The sequence below is a fragment of the Ceratotherium simum genome, chromosome 33 (genome assembly GCF_057802395.1).
Source record: "Ceratotherium simum simum isolate JZ-2026a chromosome 33, ASM5780239v1, whole genome shotgun sequence".
Lineage (NCBI taxonomy): Eukaryota > Metazoa > Chordata > Mammalia > Perissodactyla > Rhinocerotidae > Ceratotherium > Ceratotherium simum.
This window is the reverse complement of record NC_141932.1, coordinates 19,177,742-19,200,815: the sequence shown is the minus strand read 5'-3', so window position 1 is coordinate 19,200,815 and position 23,074 is coordinate 19,177,742. Positions and strand designations below refer to the sequence as shown.

Below are 23,074 nucleotides of genomic sequence, written 5' to 3'. Positions count from 1 at the left end.
AGTCGGGAAGGACTGGGCGGCCCTCACCTTTTGTTTGCCCTGCGCCCTCTGTCAGATGGCGCGGGAACTGAAGATTCGAGAGTAAAGAAGTTCCCCCCTCCCCCCTCCTTTTCCACCTGTCACGCCTGGCCCCCACTGCCCCCTCCTAGGAGGACCTGCTCCTCCGCCCTATTCCGCCACCAGAAATACACCCACAATAAAAACCTGAAAACCAACTCCGCCTACATCCTTTCTGTCCCAGGGAAGGAATCTGGGTGGAGAAGGAGGTTTGGCGAGGGAGGAGGGAACACGGAGAAGATACCTAGGTGTGGAGGGAGGAGTCCCAGGGTCGAGTGAGGTCCTTGACCCCAACCTGCTGTGGTATGACTTTGGCAAGTCTCTTTCCTCTCTAAGCCAGGGAGTCCTCGCTAACAATAAAACCACTCACCCCTTAGCAGCCTACCTGAAGCTCTGCCCAGATACCAAAAATAAGCAAAAGCAGAAAGTCTGTCTTTTTTTTTTTTATATAATTTTATTTATTTATTTTTTCCCCCAAAGCCCCAGTATATAGTTGTATGTCATAGCTGCACGTCCTTCTAGTTGCTGTATGTGGGACACGGCCCCAGCGTGGCCGGAGAAGCAGTGCATCGGTGCACACCCGGGATCTGAACCCCGGGCCACCAGCAGCGGAGCGCCTGCACTTAACTGCTAAGCCATGGGGCCAGCCCCAGAAAGTCTGTCTTGGTAGAGTCCAGACATTCAAGTTCAAAGAAAAATTTTAGGAGAGCCTTTCTGCTCATTCACAACCTACGGACTCTTGGCCTACATAGAATTCTAACATGTTTGGGAGTCCTTTGCCTCCAGTGCAGAGAAGTGCCAGGTTAAGGCTCTCTGGAGCTGAAAGGAATCCATAAGGATCATCCAGTTCAATCCACCCTCTTTGCTGCAAAAGCAACTAGCAGATTAGAAAATGTCCTGGTCTCCAAATTGGACAGACCTGGGATCCAATCTTGACTCTTGCCACTTACTGTGTTATCTTTGTGAATTAATAAACCGTTCTGAGCTTGTTTCCTCCTCTGAAGATAATCCCTAATATGTCATATGGCTACTGTGACAGCAAGAGATGGAACAGATGGAAAGGCCAAAGAGTAAACTCAATAAACTGTTGCTGTTAATATTATTATTATATTACATATAATAATATAACTATTCTAATATTAATATATTATTTATATTATTTGTATTATTTGCTGTTATCCTTCCCTCTCTCTCTCTGGATCTGTGTATTGAACCATTGAGTGACATCCTCACTTGGAATATCTCATAAGCATCTCAAATTTAACATGTCCAAAACCTAACTCCTGTGTCCCCCCAAACCTGCTCTTCCCACAGTCTTCCCCATCTCAGGAAATAGCAAACCCCATCCTTCCAGTTGCTCAGTAACTTTCCTTCTCACTCAGTGTTCAATCTGTCCACAAATTCTGTTCATTTGACCTTGAGAATATATCCAGAATCACACTTCTCCCCACTCCACTGCCCCCACCTTGCTCCAGCCACCCTTGTCTTCAGCCTAAATGAATGCAGGAGCTCCTCGCTGGGCTCCTGCCCTACACCCACCCCTTAGTCTCTTACCTGCAGAGGAGCCCAGTGAACACCTGAGTTAGGTCACATCCCTCCTGTGCTCAGACCCTTCTCATGGCTCCTCCCTCACAAACACCAGACTCCTCCCACGGCTCAAGGACCTGTATGATCTACGTCTTGTTCCCTCTCTGACCTCATCTCCTCCTTATTCCTCCACTCCAACCACATAAGGGCCTTTGCACTGGCTGTTCCTTCAACTTGGAATTCTCTTCCCTCAGATGTCCCTATGGCTCATTCCTTCACTTCTGCTCACATGTCATCTTATGAGAGAGGCCTTCCCTTCCTACCTTACATTAAAGAGCAAGTACCCCTCCCCCCTTTCCTGCCTTGTCCTTCTGGTCATCTCCCAACATACCACATCATCTACTTACTATTGGGCTCCGCACTGGCTTGTCAGCTCCATGAGGGTAGGGACCTTGTTCACCGTTGTGTCCCCACACCTAGAACAGTGTGGGACCCATTCTAGGTGGAGACAGTGAGTGACCACAGGTGGGGAACACAGGCTTAGAAACAGGCAGTGATTTTAGAGGTAATGTGTGAGGGGCAACAGAGAGTCAGACAGGTTGCGTCAGAATCTGAGCTTGCCTATTAATCAGCCCTGAGTTCTTAGGCAAGGAACTTAGCTTCTAAATCCACAAAAGAGAGGAACAAACTTGGACCTCCCAGCGGTGATGTTGGGAAGATTAAAAGCCTCATGCTGAGCACCCAGCACAGTGCCCACAGTGCTGTAGGCCCTTGGTAAAATTTCCCCCCTTTTCTTGTAGTCCGTAGGGCGTCGGTGGCCACACCCGGGCTAGAACCCAGGCCTCTAGGCTCCCATGCCCAGGCTTTCTCTCTCTACCATGAACTTTGCATTCAGGTGAATGGAAACCAGGGAGAGGTGACAGCTGAAGGGCTGACGTGGAGAGGGGGAACACGTGCTATGGGGCTTTTGTACCGGGGCATCTGCACAGCAGTGACAGGAGTTGGAGGGAGAGTGGCTCTGCGTCCCAGAGAAGAGGTCCAGTCACAGTACAAATGCTCTGCTGAGGAAGGCAAAGTCACATGGTGACAGCTAGGAAGAGATCTCACCAAAGGGCCTGAGCACACCATGGAGGCATCTCAAAGACCCACCTTAGCTCCTTCCTGATCATGCAGGGTGAACTCTCCACTGGCCCCAGGACTCTCTGAGGCAGCACATCCCAATGCTGGTTAGCTCCCCAGTTGGGAAATTCTGCCTTATCCCCAGCAGAAACCAGCCATTTTGAACACCTGTCCCTAGTGCCCACTCTGCACTGGGACAGCTCTCAGCTGGGTCTACCTAAATAAAGGGTCCTCTCCTCGGGCAGTAGAAGAGCCTGCTGGTCAGGCATGTGGATTTGAGGGTCAGACAGCCTGGATTCAAATGGCAGCTATCACTCAACACCTAAATGTCTATGAACTTTTGTTTTCTCATCTGCAAAATAGGGATTACATGATACCTACCTCATACGGTGGTTGGAAAGATCAAATGAAACCACAGCAGTAACATGCCAGGCAAACTGTCTAGCATACGGTACTCAGTAAACACAAGTTCACAGTCACATCTCGGAGGTTCAGTACTACCCTCAGCTCAGGAAGACAAAACACACAAGGGCAGAATAATCCCTTAAGTTGCCTGGAAGGTCTGAAAGCTCTATGATATTCACAGACCATACTGGACAGTGACCCACACACCCGCTAAGTCGCACTCACGGCCGTGTCCTTGGCTGAACATCAGATGAAGCAGTCAGCTTGCACCTAGGGGCCAGCTCGTACAGAAAGGTACACAGCAAGATTCCCAGGCTGAGCGAGGCCGCCTGAGGGGACAGAGATCTCCCGCTCCCACTCCCCTCCCGCCAGGGCTCTTGCTTGCCCAGGGACTGGCAGATAAAGGCTCCCAGAATTAAACCCGAACCCGGGACTAAGGCAGTCTGCTTTCCCTCCTGAGACAAACTGGGGTCTCCCTGCGACAGAGATCGGGGGAAGGAAGGGTCAAAGGGCTCACTGCCCTGCAGTCCCCTTGGCTCGTCCCTTCTGGGGAACAAAAGCTTCTGTAGTGGCCCCACCCCAACTCCTGCCTGGAAGGGACAGCAAGGAGCCAGGCCCAGGCCACTTGGCTTGGAGGGGGGACCATGATAAGGGCATTTATCCAGTATATTCAGCGCTTGGGTGCTGGTTCAGAGAGCCAAGACACCCCATCTCTCTCATGCAGACGGCGCATGGACACCAGTATTCCCCACACTCTTTATTTGATGCGTCCATCACTCCCCCTCTTTTGGATGGCCTCTTAGACTGAGGCCCCCAGCAGAGGGGAAGACAGAGGACCCAGCTCCCCAAGGTCAAGGCAGCTGGGGGATGGAGTCTTGGGAAAGGAGAGTCCCAAGTTCAAAATGGCTAGAAGCGGGGGGCCCTCAAGAAGAGGAGCTCAGAAGTCCAAGGTGGTAGCTGGAGTAGGGGGCAGCCCCTGCAGGGAGCCCAGAAGTCTTCAAGGCAACATTGTCTGGGAACAGAGCTGTACATTGATCAACTCCCACATTTCTATCTCCAACGTTGGTATCCCCCCATGCCCCACTGCGCCTCGGGCGGCATCTCAGGCAGCAGCTTTGTCTCCTCGAGCTCCCTCTAAGTCGGGTGACCCTGGTCCTGGGGTCAGGTAACACCCCTGAGCTTTGCCCCTCCAGCCTAGGGGTGGCAGCAGCAGCCTCCTTCTCACTTGCTCCTGGGCTGCCTCACTGTCCCGCTTCTAATCAGCTCTGTCCTTCACCACTACAGCCAATCCCCTGCACTCAGTTCCTTCTGGTGAAACACTCGGAGCGGTTTCTCTTAACCTCATTAGACCTAACTTAAGAAATGCCTAAAGGACATCTCAAGTCTAAAACTGGACTCCTGATCTTTCCCACAAGCCCCAGTCAGCCCCATCTTAATAAACGACCGCACCGTCCACCCACAGTTCAGGCCACAAAGTTGGGGTCATCCTGGATTCCTCCCCTCCCTCACCCTGACATCCACACCATTGTTACAGCCTTCCACATACACCCTGCGTTTGTCCCTGACTTTCCCTCTCACGGCCACCACCCTGATCCGACCCATTGTCATCTCGTGTCCCCCTGCTGCCTCTCTCACCCTCTGCAATCCCTTCCCCACACCACAGCTGAGTGACCTCTTAAACAGGTACATCGGATCCTGTCATTCCCCCTCATAAAACTGTCCAACGGCTTCCCACGGCCCTGAGAATAAAACCCCAAAGCCATCTGGGGCCCACAGGTCCTGGGTGATCCGGCCCCTGCCTGTCCCCAACCTCATCTCTTCACACTCGGCCTGGGTCACATTGGTCAGTTTTCTGTTCCTTCCAATAAAACGAGCTGGTTCCCACCTCAGGGCCTTTGTCCTTGCAGTTCCCTCCGCCTGGAACCCACTTCCTACAGCTCTTCCCATGGCCAGTTCCTGCTCAGCCTTTGAGCCTAGCTTCTCGGAAGGCCCAACTGACTGACTTTACTGCGGTCTCTCACAGCCACATCCTGTTGACATCTCACGGCACTTCTCCCTCTCTGAAATGATCTTACTCGTCTGTGTGTGCATGTGTGTGTTGATTGTCTCCCTTCACTAGAACCCAAGCCCCAAGAGATCAGGGAATCTTCTCTCAGTTCCTGCTCCACCCAGGGCTTCAACAGTGCCTGGCACACAGTAGGTATTCAATAAATAATTGCTGAATGCAGACGAAGCCCCTGTCTGGGGACCCCCGGAAGAAGGGAACCAGAGGTCTGAGGACACAGTGTCCAGGGCCCCCAGGTGGAGGGGCCCCAAGTTCAGGGTGGCCCCATCAGGGGACTTGGCTGCTGTGGGTCAGAGGGACATGCTGGTGAGGTTGTCCTGGCTCAGCAGTCCCTTCCGGCCTGCACCAGCCCCGTGCCCACTACCCCCAGCACCCCCGCCGCCCCCACAGTACTCATGTAGTCTGTGCCGCAATGTGACGAGGGCTGACCCCAGGCAGGCACCGTTGGGTGCGTGGGGCCCGCCAGGTAGCTGGAGCAGCAGTGTGGCCACCCCGGCCATGCCATCTTCGGTGGGCTCGAGGGTGATAGGCCCGGCTCGCAGGCCAGCAGTGGTGGTGGGGATGGCCGGTGGGCAGCAGCCCCCTCCCACGGGTCCCCAGGGCCCGCCAGCCCCTGTCAGCAACAGGGGTGCCAAGAAGGGCTCAGAGCGGCGGAAGGCGGGTGGTGGGAGCCCGGCCGGCTTCCAGGCGGGGGCCGGGGCAGCAGGGTCGGGTGGGAAGCAGACGGTGACCTTGGCGAAGGGGCGGCTGGCCATCTTGGTCATCTCTTGCAGGTGCCGGCGCTGCTCCTGCCGCTGGTCCAGGGCCTGCTTGGCCTTCCAGAGGAGCACGCAGAGCGAGAGGAAGAGGAAGAAGCAGGAGAAGAAGACGGAGAAGAAGACAAACAGGTCAATGTGGGCCTGGTCCTGCCGGAAGAAGAGCAGGCCCTGCGAATCGGCTGAACCATTGGCACCGGGCCCACTTGGGTCTCCCACACCCAGCAGCAGCAGGTAGAAGCGGCTGGACTTGAGGGCATGGTGCTCGTGCGGGTAGGTGATGACCAGCCGGTCTCGCACACTGCGGACCACCAGCACCGCCGAGGGCTCCGTCACTGTCACGTAGGTGATCAGGCCCCGTGGCCACACCTCCCGCACCCGCGGCTCCGCTGGGGTGCCCGGCCCAGTCCCGGTCCCCGGTCCCCCTGGATCCCCGGTCCCCCGAGGCCCGCCGTCAGCAGGTGGTGGGGGTGGCGGAGGGGGCGGGGGTGGCTGGATATGCACGGTGTGGACGCCCGTGTCAGGGGCCACACGGACTACGAAGGTGTCATAGGAGGTGGAGACGTAGAGGTCCACAGCACCGAAGGTCACGTCCAGCGTCAGGCGGATGTCCACGTTGGTGAACTTGGGCTGCACGCCAAAGAGGACGGTGCGGCCAGGGCCCAGTGCCCGGCGCTTGGGCTCATGGAAGCAGTTGGTCTGGGATGTGGGGTCCAGGCAGCACTCCTGTTCCACGGAGATGAGGCGGTAGCACTGCTGGCCACCCAGCGGGCTCCCGTGGAATGACTCCCGGCACTTGGCACACTGCGGGCGGGGTGGGGGGTGGAGGCAGCCATCAGGGATGAGCTCAGTGCCCGGCCATCCTCCAAGCAGGACTGACATTCTGTAGCTATTGGTAAGTAGCCACTGCCCTGGGTTCCCCCAGTGCCCCAGCAGCTTCCTTGTGACCCCTCCTCAATCTCCCTGACACTGGGTAGACGTGACCAAGACCCTATACTCCAGCACTGCTGTCCCCAGTGTCACCCCCAGTGACTACAGCACCCTGATGCAGAGGCCCCTGGAACTCTGAGGCTCAGCGATGGAGAGCTCTGCTGAATCCTGGCTCCACCTCCTCACTAACTGCTGGCTTTGGAGGAGTGACTTAACCACACTGAACTTGTGATTCTTCGTCTGTACACAGGTAATAAACACGGCTCACTCCTGAACTGCTGAAGTCATAGCACACGGTGAGCCAGCCTCACCTTGCTGTTTCTGGACTGTTGGTACGTCCCACCCCAGGGCCTTTGCATTGGCGGATCCTCTGCCTGGATCACTCTCCACCCACCCCTGCTCCCCCATGTCCGCTTGTCTGGCATCTTCAGTTCCTTCATGTCTTTACTCAAGTGTCACCTTCTCACTGAGGCCTTCCTTGGCCACTGTATCTACCGTTTCCACTCCCCAACACTTCCTAGCCTTTCTTTCTCGTTAATTTTTCTCCTTACTGGTCCTCACTAACACACTGTGTATCTGACTTATTCATTTGCTGCCTGACTCCGCATGAGAACGTAAATTCCTTGAGGAGAGAACATTTCGCCTGCTTCGTTTCCTCCTGTGTTCCTGCCCTCACACAGTGCCTGCCACCTGGCAGGTGTTCAGTAAATGTGTGTTGAATGACTGAGAGGCTGGATCAAAGCTATTTTGATTCCTGTAGTCCAGCGGAAACTGCTCAGGCTCCGGGATCAGAGCAGGGTCAGTCCAGGCTCCAAACCCAACCGGCTGTCTAACCTGGGATAGGACATTTAATGTCTCTGAGTCTCATTTTCCTCCTACATCCACAGCTCACCGAGGGCCCAGCACAGCCTTGATGAGCCTTACACATCTGTGCTGTCTCCACCATATCCACAGCACAGCACCAGCTCCGTGGCAGGCACTCTTTACAGAGCAGCTACTACTGCTATCGTTATCAGAACCTAAAGAAACTGCTGCTTCAGAGCTGCCAACAGAGGTGCTGGGGGAGGGGAGGGGGGTCTGAATTAATCTCTAGGGCTCTCTATTTTGGCAAACACCAATGGGCCTTTTGATTATGCATCAAGAAAGCAAAATTTCTGGTCCAGGATGGAAATGTTAGGGGTCAGTAAAGCTTGTGAAGTTCTGTCACCAATTTGGGTGGAGTTGTATCTTTGCAGAAATGATGTTTCTGTAGATGGGCAGGGGAAACTGAGGCAAGTAAGGAATTTTCTCTCCTCTGTGGAACTAGAGAGAAAAGGCGGGTGAGTGAGGTGGTAGGAGCTGTACTCCAAGAAGGGAGCAGGGACTATCACCTCTGTGGGAAGCGAGCCTGCAACACGGCAACCAACCAAGCCAAAGAAAACGGAAACAGACTCACGGGGAATTTGAATCTGGATATTAGTAATAATATGAGATCCCCTCTTAGGCCTAGGTCATCAGGTAGGGGCTGCCACTTGGGGGAAAACCTGCCTGAGAATGAAGACAACACAGAGGAAAGTGAGTCAAAACGCAAGGAAAGAGACTCCTGATGGCAATGCAGGAGCACCTGGATCTGCCCATTCCTGAAGGTAGACTCCAGACCTCAGCTTTGAGAGCCAATACATTAGCTTTGTTGCTTAAGCTACTATGAGATGGGTTCTCTGGTATTTGTAACCTTTAAGTTGTAACTATCTGCAATGGAGGCTGTCTCCTCACCAGCCTGAGAGCTGCTGCAACAGGCTCATTTCCAGGTCCCCAGCATCACTGCCCAGGGCCTGAAACTGACTGGGGCTCAGGGACAGTCTATCAAGCTGATTTTGATCCCATGACCACAGATATCAGAACCATGTTGTCAGTCCTGCCTGGGCCGGGCTAACTCATCCCAGCTCTGACTTCTTGGGAGTGTGGGGCCCTTGGCCCATAACTCGCTTCCCCCGCCACACCTGGTACTTGTAGCAGTCTCGGCGGTCACTGGGCGAGCTGCCCTGGCAAGTGCCCGTCTCCGTGTTGTTCTGACATGGGCAGCCTGTCCCATCCTGCTCGTTACATGTATCTGCATGCCCGTTACACTGGCATCTGAGGAAGAGAAAGAAGATGGAGCTATAGGGCTCCCATGACCTGCAGGGGCCCAGGCTGGGTGCTGCATATGTGAGCTCCAATCTGTGCAACAGGCCAGAAGAGGAAACTGAGGCTCACACAGGTCAAGCCGTTTGCCCAAGGCCACAGAGTCATTAAGTGGCAGAGTCAGGATTAGTCCCCGGGTTGGACTGATGCAGAGTTTACTGACCATTCAGAAGGAAGGGGGTGGAATGGGGAGACCTCTCCCCCAGCAGCCCTTTCTCTTTGCCCACCAGTCTCCATTGGGGCTGCTCTGTAGCCTGCATTTCAGCATTGGCCTCTGAGGCAGGTGGTCTCCCATCTGAGTCTAGCTCATTGCTCCCAACCCCTGCCTCAGCCTGGGGGCTCCCTGGGGATTTCATCCTCTCCTGACCGGTGGCAGAAGAGTGGGGAGGGGAGTCTGACTGGGGAGAGGAGTCTGGCTCTCAGAGCTATTCCTACTGAGTAGAGAAGTGTCCCGGGCCCCCCTTCCACTTACTTGGTGCATTTCCCATCCAGGAGGAAGTAGCCGTGGAGGCAGCTCTCACACTTGTCCCCATAGCTATTATTCTGGCAGTTCACACACACAGCCTCGTCTTCACTAGGACCCTCTGTCACCCAGTTTTCAATCTGGTCAAGGAAGAACAGGGTGATCATAAAAAGGCATGGACCAGCCCCTCCTCCCTTGGCCCAAGAGTCCAGACCCCAGACCCCTCCTCCCCCAGATCCAGGAGTTCGGGACCCCAGCCTCTTTCACCTCCTCTGGATCCAGTGAATACTTCTCTGGCTCCTTCCTGGCCATTTCGAGCTCCTTCCTGGAGACGCAGACGTGGCTGTTGCCACGACAGAAGGCATGGCAGGGCCGGCAGGTCCCACCACCCACGGCTGAACCCACGAACAGGGGGAGGCACTGCTCACAGTGGCTGCCCTAGAAACCAGGCACAGGGCAGTAAGGAGGGTTGGAGAATCACGGGGGGCACAAAAGTGGGGAGGGGGCAGGTTCTAAGAGCACCACGGGAGGACAGTAGAGGCCTGGCACTTGGCTTGGACAATCTCAGCCTATATGCGATTTAGCCCTCTGCCTTTACTTCCACACCTCCAGTGACAGGGGGTTCACTCCTCTCCAGCCCAGAATGTTGAACTCAGAAAGCCCTTCCCTAAACCTTCCCAAATCCTCCTTCACGTGACCACCCTCCCTGGCCCAGCACCAACTGTCCACTACTCCAGGGCAGCTCTTCTGTGATACAAGCCCAGATGATATCCCCAAAGTCTTCTCACACCTCCCCGAGATAGGGCTGTGCCACCTCCTCCCCGAGCCTGGCTTATCAGGGCTTGGAAGGAGGTTCAAGACACCTGAGCATGGGCTGAAGGCAAAGAAGGGCCGGGTCCCAGGGTTGGGTCTGAGGCCCCGTGAGGCCCACCTTGGTGTGGTTGCGGCAGAGCAGGCAGTGGTCGCGGGCCCCCACGCCGGCACACTCGCTGTGGCGGTTGCAGCGACACTCCGTGGAGCAGTTGCGGCCGACAAAGCCGAAGTGGCAGCGGCAGTGGTCAGGCTCCACACACGAGCCATTCACGCAGCCCTGGGCGCACACAGGGCGGCACAGCCCCGTCATACTGCAGGGGGGGAGATGCGGGTGGTCAGGGCAGGGCCGTGGCCACCCTCTCCCAATGACGGGTCGCCACCCACCATCCCATCCTCTCCTCAACTAGTTTGCACCCCTGGTCTGTTCCATCACTTTCCCTCCACAGCCCAGCCCACCGCCTCCCTCAGGAGCTAGCCTGTGACACCACCTCCTCCTGGGTACCCTATTAAACTTACCAACCTTGCCCCTCAACGACCCAGCCCCCACCCTCACACATTCCTGGGTCAATCTCACCACCTCTGCGCCTTGCACTGTTTTCTTCCGGCGTGCTGTGGTTCCTTTCGCCCATACCTCATGCTCTACTGCTTCCCACAGACTCCCCCAAGCTGTCCAGCCCCACCCACCTCGGTTCCCCAGCCCCGGCCTGGCAGCAGCCTTACTTGTCCATTGTGTAGCCTGTCTTGCAGCTGCACTCGTAACCGTGGGGCCGGTCATGGCAGTTCTGTGTCTCATTGCAGTCGTGGTGCCCGTTGGCACACTCGTCCTCAGGGGGGCAGGACAGGAAGGCCCAGGAGGCCCCAGGTCGCCCACAGGTCAGCCCTGGGACGGGGATACAAGACCTCACCTGGGAGGCCTCTGCACTGCCCACCTAGTCACCCAGACCCTCACTCCTACTTCCCCAGAGCCCCACCTCTGAGTTGGCTCCCAGCACCCGCCATGTTCTCTGCACCAGACCCCAGCCAAGGACCAGCCCCTCTCACCCCATGCCCAATACCACCTCACCATCACGGGGGCCGCTGAGTCCACCCTCCAGGCAGCGGCCACCCCCATCCTGGCCCCCCCAGGCACACCAGCCACAGTGGGGACGCCGCAGACACAAGGCACACTGTGACGCCTGCGCACAGCCCAGGGAGCAGCTCTCAGGTCCACGGAGCAGCCGCCCGCAGCCTCCAGCCATACACCGCAGGGGCAGGTAGGAGGGGCTCAGACACTGTACAGGGAGGGGAAATGGCAGAGAAAGAGGGTCAAACAAACACATCCTGGGAATCTTCCTGGACTGCACCCTCTTCTCGGAGGTCTTACCCATCCCTGGCCACAGGTGAGTGGACCAAAGTGGACAGCAGATGGGGTCATCACATTCTCCCTCTCAAGCATTTGTAACTAGAAGTCCAGACTGGAAGTCAGGCGGCTGGGGATGTCCTTGGAACTAGAAGATTGTGTAGACTAGGGCTGCCAGGGCCATTTGGATGAGCAAATGAAGAGATCAGAGAGAGGCAGGAAAAAGCAGATGCAGAAGGAAGCAGAAATGAGAACCTCACACCCAGACAGGCGGAGAGGCGGCTTTCCAGGCCCCGACTCCAGTCCTGGTAAGGGCTGGCTGCACTGTCTGCCCTGGGCTCCAGAGGTCCCACTGCGCTGGTGTGATAAGTCTCCTTCACCAACCTGGCTTAACACATAGCTATGTCTTATAATGAAAGGAAGACAACGATCCCAGGTGGAGACAGAAACTAGTATCAGGAGAGGGGGTTGCAAACAATAGTTGCTTAGAAAAACCACGGACCCGGCTGCTGGGCCAACAGGAATCCTCCCACCCTAGGCCGGGAAGCTGAGGAGTCCACAGTCAGGGCTACACAGCAGCTCACAAGCCATCACTTATCACGTCCTGGGACCCAGACAAGGTACGCAATGAGGTTCAGACTCCTGGGAACTTAGCTCAGTGTACAGGAGCATTTTATTTACGGCTCAGGCCTTAAGTAAACTATAAGAGGAAAGAGACTGGTCTAGGCTGGTGGTCTGAGAGCACTTAGCAAAGCCACCATGCAATCCTGAAATAGAAACCCTGACTGCTGTGGCCGGAGCTCTGAGCCCACTGAGGGTTAGGGCCGGCGATGAGCTGAGCCGTGCTGAACTGCCAGAGCCAAGTTCCCTGCCAGGCTAAGCTCCCACATCTAAATTTAGTGCATCTGTTGGCAAACAGCAGGGCAATCTGGGAGGGGCGGAGAGACACCCGAGTCCCCAGTCTGCATAGCACTTTCTGCTGTGACCTCCCTAGTGACCAAATGCGATGCTGCCCAACACCATAAACTGCATTTCCTGTGTTCCTGGAGGAGATGTAGGAACATAAGTTCCGAGAGCAGGACCCCAGCTCATCTGCTGACATATACCCACAGCCTAGCAAAGTGCCCAGTATGAGGATGGTACTCAGTGAAGAATGTGGTGCAGGAAGAAAGGGAAGGAGGAAAGAAGCCAGCCAGCCAGGGAGGGGAGCACTCTGTTGCTTGTCCCAGGCTCTGAAGCCAGTCATTCAAAACAACAAGCAGGATGGTTAAAATATGGCTGCTCTTGGGCCAAATCATAACAGGTCTGACCTGCACACCCATTATGTTTGATCCATGTGGTGGTGTTTTTAAAAACCTGAGCTGATGCTTTTAACTAGGAGATTTCATAGAAATCAGAAGACCTGGCAGAAGCCACATTCACATGCAGCATCAACTCCGTGCTCTCCAGTTGACCAGCCCCACCACTTGGTCCTGCCTCCCACCTGGCCGCTCCCTCACCTCCTGAGCTGCCCTGAGAGCCTGGCAAACACAGAGGGGCAGGGGGAGCAGCATATGCCAACAGGCTCTCTGCAGCTGCCTTCCGGTCCCTGGAGGCCCCACAAAGACGAATAATGGAAATCTCAATATTTGGGAAGAATTTGTATCACCAGAAGGACCCCAGGCTGGGAGAGGACTCTGTCGTTAGAGATCAGCGGCACAGGGTCACACTGAGAGCCCCCAGGGGAACACCTCCCACCCCGCTGTGGGACCCTATAGGTGTGTCCCAGACTGTGGAGATTGGGAATCCTCCCAGGGGGCAGAACCTGGGGCATTACTAAGTTTTGACTGACAGCAGGCGCTGCTCCACACTCTAAATATGTTCTCTCATTTAATTTGTACAACCTGCTCATGGGACGGTGTGGCATAACACAAGAGTATATTTGGTGTTTGATCCCAGTTCCTGGCATAGAGCTACTAAAACAGATGGGATTTCCTGAGTGATGGGAACGTCTTTTGTCATTCATAAGGAGCCCCCTTCACACCTGAGTTTATGCTAATGAGTGCCTCAGTGAGGGGTCACCAGAAAGACAAGTGACTTGAGGGTTGAGACTTTCAGCCCCACCTGCAGACCTGGGAGTGGAGCTGGAGACTGAGCCCTATAAAGACACTGAAACAACAGAATTCAGAGTCGGTAAATACATCCACTGGGACGGCAGCAGCCCAGAGAGGGTGTGGAAGCTCCGCACCCCCCAGGCCTTGCCCTATTGTCTTTTCCATTTGGCTCTTCCTGAGTTGTACCCTTTAAATTAACCAGTATTAGTAAATAAATGTTCCTGAGTTCTGTGAGCCATTCTAGCAAATTATCGAAACTACAGAGGGGGTGGTGGGAACCCCTGATTTATAGCTGGTCGTCAGAAGTGCAGGTGGCCTGGATTTGTGACTGGCGTCCAAAGTAGGGGCAGTCTTCTGAGACTGAGTGGGATCTGAGGCTATGACTTGCGGGATCTGAGGCTAACTCCAGGTGGATAGTGTCAGAAGTGAAGTGAATTGTTGGACATCCAGCTGGTGTCTGGAGAACTGGCTGTTGGTGTTGGAAAACAGCCCAGGTGGGGTCTGTTGATATCACTCCTATTTTACCAAAGACTCACGTAGGCTCACAGGTTGTGAGACGGTGAGCAGTCACACCTCAACTGGGTCTTGCACAATAAAGACGAATGAGGAGTGGACATCAGTGGGAATCAGAGACTCAGAACTCTGCCCAGTGATACTGCTTTTGGATGTGACAGCAGGAGGTGAATCTTCCTTGTCTCCCACTGGGGTGGGGTGGGGCATGAACGCCTTGTGTCTGCCCCTGGGACAGCTAACATGCTGGGCAAAGGCATCTTCGGAACAGCCTTTATGAGAGAGCGTGTGCTGGGCAGTCAAGGGGCAGACTGTCACTGGCACATATGGTGCCACTCCAGGCAATGCCCACCTTCAAGAACCATCTCCAGCCCATAGCAATGGATGAGGGGTGGGTCTGAACTGCCATGTTTGAACCGTGTGCTCCTATCCCTCCCTAGTCACATCTCACTGGACCAAGGCTGGACACCTAACTCATGAGCTGAGTTGAAGTCTTCCCTTGAGAATGTGAGCTAACCAATGAGCACAGATGACCGTGGTCTCTGGAATTAGAAAGTCACATAGACTGAGGGTCATAGACTCAAGGCTGCCATCTGAGACTGTGTATGTTGATGATCAAGCTGAGAGAAACTGGAGGATGGAGACAAGCAGAGAACAGTTGAGATTAGAGACTAAGTGGCATGAGGACGGAACAGCAGTACTTCCTGTACTGCTCATTCCTCAGATTCCATCAAATACTCCCAGTTCCTTATAACAAAACCAGCTCTTGTGGGCTTCTGTTTCTTACAACTAAGAGTTCCAAAAGCAGAGAGGTAAAGAGATGGAGGAGGGAAGCAGAAAGGTTTGGGAGGAAGAAGGGAGATGGTATGAGTCATGGGAAGGATGGGGCGGGGAGAGCTCGAACAAGAGCTGGAGAGACACAGGGCCTGGGGAATCCAGAAGGTGGCACAGAAATGCGGTGAGAAGACACAATAGGGAGACTCACAAGGCAAGGAGGGAAGAAAGAGATGCTGGGAGGATAGAAAAGAAAGCGAGAGGAAAGAGAAAGCACAATGGTGGGACCAAAGCTAGGGAGATGGAGGACGAAGGAGGACAGAGGAGGAGGTAGCAGAGAAAGGTCAGTGCCAGGGCAGAGAAAGGTCACAGGCCTCCCACACCTGGACACCCAGCTGGGTTCAGTACCTGTTGGAGGCTGCTGCTCCACACACAGTGCTGCCAGCCCCCGTCCGCACCCTTGGAGTCCAAGCAGGAGGTGCAGTTGGGCAGGAGGTGACAAGGGGTGGGGCAGGGCAGTGGGGGCGACGATTCCACCGGCATTGGGGACACATTCAACAGAGAGTGGCTGAAGCACGTCCAGTCATAGGTGGGCTGCACTGAGAGGATGCGGCGGGTCTCCCCTGGCGTTGGGGGCACAGGGATTAGAACCCAGTCTAGTCCAGGCCCCCAGCCCATCCTCCCTCAGATCCAGGAGTCCAGGCCCCTAAACTCCTCTCAGGGACCAAGCCTCGACGCCCACCTGTCCTCTTGAACTGCCGCGTCCACATGCACTTGCCCTCCCTGGTGCACTGCTCGCAGTCGGCGGCCCCACATGCGGCCTCCGAGCAGTTCCCTGCCCAGAAGACCTCTCTCTGGTTGATCCGACAGTCATTCTCTGAGGTGCAGGAGCCATTGCGCCCAATGCAGGCGCCCTCGGGGCAGTTGGTACACCACTTACAGTGGGGGGCAGATGCCTGGGGGAATATGGGCTTAGTGGGGTCCTCAGCGCCCCCAGCACCCCTCCCGACCCAGCTCCTCCCACTCAATCCCAGCTGAAGAGCCAGGTGGTTCCTGAGACACCACCTCCTTCAACCCCACACCATTCACCTCTCCATCTCCAGGCTGCAGGGTCCGGGGATGGCGGGCCAGGCACTCACTGCAGGTCCGGAGACGCCGACATTCCTCGGGAGAGCGAGGCATCGGGGAGCAGGGGGGGCCTCCACATCCCAGCCTGGGGAGGCATGAGGCCCGGCACATCACACAAGCCAGGCCCCATCCTTCCTCCTTCTGCCTTTGCCTCTTCCTGGTGCCTCTTGGACATTGTCCTCTAGGCCCCACGTGCATCCCAAACTGGACTCAGCACAGGCCTCCCACACCTGCTCCTCCCCCACCCTACTTGGTGATGGTCCCACGTCCACTTGTCACCCAGGCCAGAGACACTGGACAATACCCCTATCCTCGTGCCTCTCCAGCCACCGAGGCCTTCTGCCTCCTGAATTTCTCTGACTATCCCCTCCTCTCCAGCCCTGCTGCCCCTTGCCCCCTTCAGGCCTCTTCCTGTCACCCCAGCCTCCTCTCCAGTCCCCAAGTGTAGCTTCACCTTGCCACTCCCTCCCTCACAACAGCCCCAGGGGCTTTCTGCCCAGGCTTGCCCCTGCCCTCTCCTGCTCAAACCCTCCGTGGCTCCCTGTCATCCATAGTGGAGGTCCACAATCCCTTACCCAAAATCCTTGAAGGGCCATGTGTTTCAGAACTTCCCAGATTTTAGAAAAGCAGTGGGTGTCCCATTGTTACATAACACCCCTAGTGGTGTCTGGGGAGCACCCCATAAATCAAACCCTTTAATATTTCTGCAGTGAACATGGTGACACACTTAAAGGGACAAATAAAGCCAATCAGCAGCCTCCTACCCACTCAGGATGATTGTGCAGCCAAATGAGGTTGTGCTAAACCTAGGACAGCACTTCCGGCTTTCTGAGATGTCTGGATTCCTGAACTACAGATGAGGGGTCTGTGGACCTGGATGGAGCCCACGGCCTTGGCTGGGCACTGGAAGCCCCTTCTGAGCTGACCCTACCCACCTTTCCAGTCTCACTTTCCCCAACACAGATGGTTGCTCAAATATGCCAGGTGCAGCCCCACTTCTGTCCCTTTGCTGGTCTAAACGCTACTGGTCTTTTGGGGCCCATTCAGCCCAGCTCCTCCAGGAAGCATTCTTGGCTGATACTCTAGCCCACAAGCAGGGATCCCCACTCAGGGGCCCCCAGCCCACCCCTGCCTGTGATGAGCTGGCCATTTTCCCACGTGAACTGATATCCCAACCAGACGGTACACTCCTGAGGCCTCCTCCCAAGCCTGACCTAGCACAGAACCCCTTTCAGAGGGCACCAGCACCACCCACCCATGCGCTGCTAGTTGCCATGGTTACCTATGGGCCTGGTCCCCAGACAAGCAGGCCCTATGGCACCATATGCAGGCCCCAGACTGGTTACAAGCTTCGGGCGAAGGCAGCAGGCGGCAGGGGTCGGGGGGCAGGGTCAGGGCCAGCAGGCGGCCCAGGGCCACTCCTCCAAAGCCCCCTGAGATGTACAGGCGGCCTCCCACCGCCGCCACAGAGTGAGCCACAGACTCCTCCATCGGGGGTCCCACAGAGGCTGGGCCTGAGGAAAGACAGAACGTTTAGAGAAAGAGACAGAGACAGAGAGAAAGAGACAGACAGAGAGAGACAGACAGAGAGCACATGAGACAGTGGGAGACTTGGGGAAGAGACTCACACAAAGATGCCAGTCAGAGAGGGATGCCGAGCGGGGAGACAGTCTAAGGAGAGCAGACAGGACACGGCAAGACAGAGAGAAGACAGATAAGCCCAGATAAGAGAATCAGATGGCAAGACAAAAGAGAGGGACACACACACACACACACACACACACACACACAGAGAGAGAGAGAGAGAGAGAGAGAGAGAGAGAGGGAGAGAGGGAGAGAGAGAGAGGGAAAGGAACAGGAAGAGCGGAATAAGAATAGAGAGAAATGTTTTGGAACCAAACAGAGCAAGTGGACATACAACATTGTGAAGGTACTAAATGCCACTGATAGTTAATTTTATAATTGTTAAATTTGTTATGTGAATTTCACCTCAATTTTTTAAAATCCTTAAAAAAAAAAATACAGTCACAGAGTAATGGAGAAGATAGATTAAGAGAAAAAGGAATTAGAGACAGAGGGTCAGAGACAGAAGCAAAAAGAAAAGGAAGCAGGCCCAGAAACACATCCACAGTCAGTCACACACACAAAGGCAGGACACAGCCCCTTTCTAACCTATGAACTCAAATCCTGGAAGGAAATACCCCCACATATGACAGTCCTTATCTCCAGAGAGTGGAATTATGGGAGACTTTGTTTCTTCCTATTTCACCAATTACATACAATGAATATTATTACTTTTACAATCAGATTTTTAATACATTTTTAAAATAATTTTTTTATAAAATATAGATTTTTTTAACAAAAAAAAAGGAAGGAGGGCATCTCTGTGGGTGTTTAGATAATATGGAGGGGACAGGAGCTTTGCTGGTGGGCCCGAACGACTCTTAATGAGTGGGGGTCCCAGGACAGGCCCCCAGGGAGAGCGACGGACTTACGGGTGAGGTCAGGCAGGAGCCAGGTGTTGCAGTTGACCTGGTAGAGCAGAACGTCACTGCTGAACTCGTCAGGGTCCGAGCGCCCCCCAAGGACCACCATGGTGTCCCCCAGCAGGGCCGAGGCATGGAAAAGTCGGGGGCGGGGCTGATGGGGAGAGAGGATGACAGGATGGCCTGTCAGAGCCCACAGTCCTGTGCTCACAATGCTCCCTCTCAGCCCACCCACCACCCTGAATCTCCCCACACCCCAGCCCCCACCAGCCCAACCAATCCTAACCCTCCTCAAACCTCACCCCCTTCCTCCAGGAGACCTCCCTCATTCCTCAGAGCAGCCCCAGGGCCATCTCCTTTCCCCAAACTCCCAGAACCCCCATGTCCAGCGCTGTTCCCCAGAAACCTAGCCTGGACTGCTTAAGATGAACCCCACATTTCTCATGTGACCTGGCCAGCTGGGCTGGGGGCATGCTGGGCATGAAGCTCGATCAAGTCTCTTACTTCTGCCTCCCTCGCAGTCCAGCCCCAAGAAGGGCTTGGAAATATGTTTGTGGATGGAAAACACAATTTTCTCTAACCAGCACATCTGGGGTTTCACGTTCTCCCACACAGTGGCTCCTTTGGCCTTGAAGGCAGGAAGTGCAAGAAACCTCAGTCCTACGTTTTATTGATGGGGAGGCCAGGAATGGGAGGGACCTGCCAGGGCCACACTAAGAGTGGGGCAGAGCTGGGGCAGAACCCAGGCCTCCGACCTCCTGATCTAGGATTCCTTTCTCAAGTCAGAGATGGAAAAAGGGAGGACTTGGGGTGCCATAGTTCAGTTTAGGGGACTGGAAAGGAAGTAGGAATCCAGGGTCAAGCCAGTCCCTGGGGCACTGGAAAAGGGGTCCCCCCTCCTGCCCCTTACTTCCATCTGTCTGCACCTCTTTTCCTGACCTTTGCCCCCTGAGAAGGGGCCAGCAGGCTCCAGGTGCGGTCAGGACAGTGCAGGGAGTAGAGCTCAGGTGACGGGGCTGCCAGCTCCACGTGGAAGCGGAAACCCCCAAACACATAGAGGGAGTCGGTGGCCTCATGGTACACCGCAGAATGACCATAGAGTCCTGGGTGGGGCAAGTGAGCACAGAGCCTGAAGGAAGGGCTGATGATCAGGAACGCCTCCCACCTTCCAGGCTCCCCTTCTTGTGACCAGACCACCACCCTACTGGGCCCTGAGGCCAGAGATCAAGGAGCCCTTCTCAACCCCTCTGTCTCCCTCGGTTCTTTTTTTTTTTTTTCTGGTGAGGAAGATCAGCCCTGAGCTAACATCCATGCCAATCTTCCTCTTTTTTGCTGAGGAAGACTGGCCCTGGGCTAACATCTGTGCCCATCTTCCTCTACTTTATATGGGACACTGCCACAGCATGGCCCGACAAGCGGTACATCGGTGCATGCCCGGGATCTGAACCCGGGCCGCCAGCAGTGGAGCGCGCACGCTTAACCACTGCGCAACAGGGCCGGCCCTCTCCCTCAGTTCTAAAGGACAACCATTAGACTCTGGGAAAGAGAAGAGAGGGAGACATGGTGACCAGGAGATCCTGGGGGACAGCGATCAAAGAATGCAGAAGGAAAGGTAGAGATAGAATACCTGAAGGGCAGTAATCTGGGACCTGGGGGAGGGAGACAATGACCCATCATTACTGGGCAAGAAGTGGGCAGCTTCTCATGGAGTCTGGGAGGGGTAAATAAAGAAACTGAACTTTTCAAGAGATGGTGTCCTGAGAATCTGGGGGTGGGGGTTAGAGGGGAGACAAGGAGACAACAAGGTATGGAGGGCAGTGACCACAGAGGACAGGAGTGGATAGAGCCCACACAAAGCCCTGAATGGCTGGGAGGTCAAAGGTGCTGTGCCCTCCCTATCCCAGCCCCACCTGTGGGGGGGGTCCCACTCTGGGCTCCCGATACCCAGGCGCCGGTCGCCAGCTGGTACTCGAGCAGTTGCTGATTGAAGCCATTTTCAGGAGAGTAACCACCCACCAGGAGCAGAGACAGGCCTCGGCGGGCAGTAAGGGTGTGACCAGCAACTGCTGGCAGCTCCACGGTCTGAGGGACCTGGGGGATGGAGGGCAGTCACTGGGGGGCCAGAGGTCAAGGGTCACCATGTGGGTAGAAGCAAGATTCAGAGCTGCCCACACTCCCCAGGAACTGCTAGGGAGGTATCTAGCTGCCCGGGACTGGTCAGACCTCAGGCCTTCCGACCAGCCCTGGTCCTGGCAGGTGTGCAGCAGACCTCCTGCTATTTCTGCCAGCTCAGCGTCACTTTGTCAGGTAGGAGCAGCCTAGTGTTCTTTTGGGAAGCCTTTACTCCTCTGCTCTCACTCTGGTTGCGTGCGGCTGACTGTATCCACTCCACAGTGCACTTTGTCCCAGCGTGGCTGCCCAGTGCATCACATCCCCTTGGCCAGGGATTGGCTTGGGAATACAATGTGACCCAGGATGGCCAATGAAATTCAATTCTGGGACTTGTGCTGGAGCGCTGAGAGGAAGCTACTTCGTCTGAGGATGAAGCTGGAAGGAGCTGCTGAGGCCATCTTTGCTAAAGCCTGGTTGTGGGGGCTGGGGGAGGGAAGAAATGCTCACCTTCTCCTGGCGCCACTGCAGAGTGGTGAGGTTGAGGACCCAGAAGTCGCGGGTGACGCCCCCAGCTGTAAGCCCCCCCAGCAGGTACATGGCACCACGGCCAGCGGGCACATAGGCAGCTGCATGGAAGGAGCGGGGTGAGGGGCCTGGGCCCCCGTCCTCAGCGCCCGCCAGCATCTGTGTCCACCGCCGCTCACTCACTGAGTACCTGGGGCAGAGATGCAAAAAAGCAGCCTCACACTACAGTCATCCCAGCGTCCCCTGAGGTGACCCCCCAACACGTATCTCAGCATCCCCTGGGGTGACCCCTTCTATGAGTATCCCAGCATTGCCTGGGGTGAACCCCTACTTGGCAGGTATCCCAGCATCCCTTGGGGTGACCCCCCTCAGGTATCCCAACACCCCCTAAGGTGACCCTCCTATGACAGTCATCTTACCACCCCCCAGGGTAGCACCACCCAAATAAGTATCCCAGTCCCTGAGGTGAGCCTCCTGTGACAAGTGTTCCAGCATCCTTTGGGGTGTCCTTCACCTATAGAGGTTTTTCTGCACCCCCCTGAAGGGACTCTTTTGTGACAGACATCTCAGCATCCCCTGAGGTGACCTCTCATTCAGGTATCCCACCTCCCCAGGGCAGTCCTCACCTGTACAGGTTTCCCAGCAGCCCCTGGGGCAGGCCCAGGCCCCCAAACATCCACAAGGTGGCATCAGGTCCCTCCACCATGGTGTGCCCCAGGCGGTGCAGGAAGCGGCTAGCAGTGTCCTTGGGGTGGGGTTGGGGGTGGGGAGGCGAGGGGTCAGGCTAAGGTCATGACAAAATGTCAGGGAGATGTAGGGTCTAGGGCGTGGTCCAAAGAGTGGAGGGGGGAAGGATGATGCTGGAGGTGGGCTGTGTGGCACCTCCCTTGGGAGTGGCATCCACGACTCACGGCTGAGAGGCGGCTATCCATGAGGGTCTCCCAGACCAGCTGCCCACCATCCAGCTTCGTGGCACAGTCAGGGCCCCCAAAACCCTCGGCACAGATGCACACGCCCAGGCTCTGGGGGACAGTAGAAGGAGGTTTGGGGGGGAGCCCTGATCACCACCCTTGTCCCATCTGGCTTGCCCTGTCCCACCTGTACCTGGTTACAAGTCCCTGCCCCACTGTGGGCGTTGCAGTTCTCTGGACACAGAGCCATGCGGCAGTGTGGGCCAGCCCAGCCCTGGGGACATCGGCAGAGTCCAGCACCTGCGGCTCCATCCTGGGGCACACACTCCTGGGGGACAGGGCAGCTCCCGGGGCCCCCTGACCCACAACGAGCAGAGCCCACTGAGGCATTGAAGCCCCAGGACAAGGAGCCGTTGGCCTCCCAGTGTAACACGAGCAGCCCTGTCAGGGGAGAGAAGCCAGAGGCTTGCAGCAAGTCCACGTTCCAGGGCACTGCTCTGCCTCCAGGGTTTGAGGAAACCCAGTGTAACTGGGCAGGGAAGCAAGGCACCCTGGTAACTTATAACCACTGCTGTGATTAACCATTCTCCTAAACACCACACACCCTCTCCCTCACCCAACCCATCAAGTTCTGTTGCTTTTAAAGCCTCAATCTCTTTCATATTCACATATTCACCCACTGCTTGCCACCTGCTCACCGACTAGCCTGGACACCAGCTCGTCTCCCCACTGGTCCTCCTGGCTCCCTATATGCTGCCCTTCACAGCAGCCCAAGTGACCCTTACAAACCTGAATCCGAGCTGTCACTGGCAAGCTCCAAACCCTCCACAACTCCCTACTGTCTTACAGGAAACCAAGTCTCCTTAGAAAGCAGATTAGTGGGGGCGGGGGGCAGGAATTAA

At 55.7% G+C, this 23,074-nt stretch overlaps 2 protein-coding genes across 3 annotated transcripts in view; one reads left to right on the top strand and one right to left on the bottom strand.

Annotated features, from left to right (window-relative positions):
* Positions 1-207, top strand: part of CNFN (cornifelin) — a 1,005-nt gene extending 798 nt beyond the window's left edge. The window contains exon 3 of the mRNA XM_014795293.2: positions 1-207. This exon is cut by the window's left edge and continues 5 nt beyond it. Coding sequence (XP_014650779.1) covers positions 1-85 — 85 coding nt within the window. The 3' untranslated portion in view covers positions 86-207.
* A 3,638-nt stretch (positions 208-3,845) lies between these two features.
* Positions 3,846-23,074, bottom strand: part of MEGF8 (multiple EGF like domains 8) — a 41,416-nt gene continuing 22,187 nt past the window's right edge. For both annotated transcript variants that reach the window (XM_014795183.2, XM_087421678.1), the window contains exons 24-41: positions 22,366-22,613; positions 22,173-22,283; positions 21,888-22,006; positions 21,244-21,451; positions 20,535-20,715; positions 19,564-19,727; positions 18,634-18,778; positions 17,421-17,652; positions 16,100-16,223; positions 15,753-15,966; positions 15,419-15,633; positions 11,358-11,565; positions 11,015-11,174; positions 10,413-10,605; positions 9,749-9,919; positions 9,491-9,621; positions 8,838-8,970; positions 3,846-6,732 (exon numbers count right to left, since the gene is read on the bottom strand). In XM_014795183.2, the coding sequence (XP_014650669.1) occupies positions 5,464-6,732; positions 8,838-8,970; positions 9,491-9,621; positions 9,749-9,919; positions 10,413-10,605; positions 11,015-11,174; positions 11,358-11,565; positions 15,419-15,633; positions 15,753-15,966; positions 16,100-16,223; positions 17,421-17,652; positions 18,634-18,778; positions 19,564-19,727; positions 20,535-20,715; positions 21,244-21,451; positions 21,888-22,006; positions 22,173-22,283; positions 22,366-22,613 (4,226 nt within the window). In that variant the 3' untranslated portion in view covers positions 3,846-5,463. The remainder of the gene's footprint in view (positions 6,733-8,837; positions 8,971-9,490; positions 9,622-9,748; positions 9,920-10,412; positions 10,606-11,014; positions 11,175-11,357; positions 11,566-15,418; positions 15,634-15,752; positions 15,967-16,099; positions 16,224-17,420; positions 17,653-18,633; positions 18,779-19,563; positions 19,728-20,534; positions 20,716-21,243; positions 21,452-21,887; positions 22,007-22,172; positions 22,284-22,365; positions 22,614-23,074) is intronic.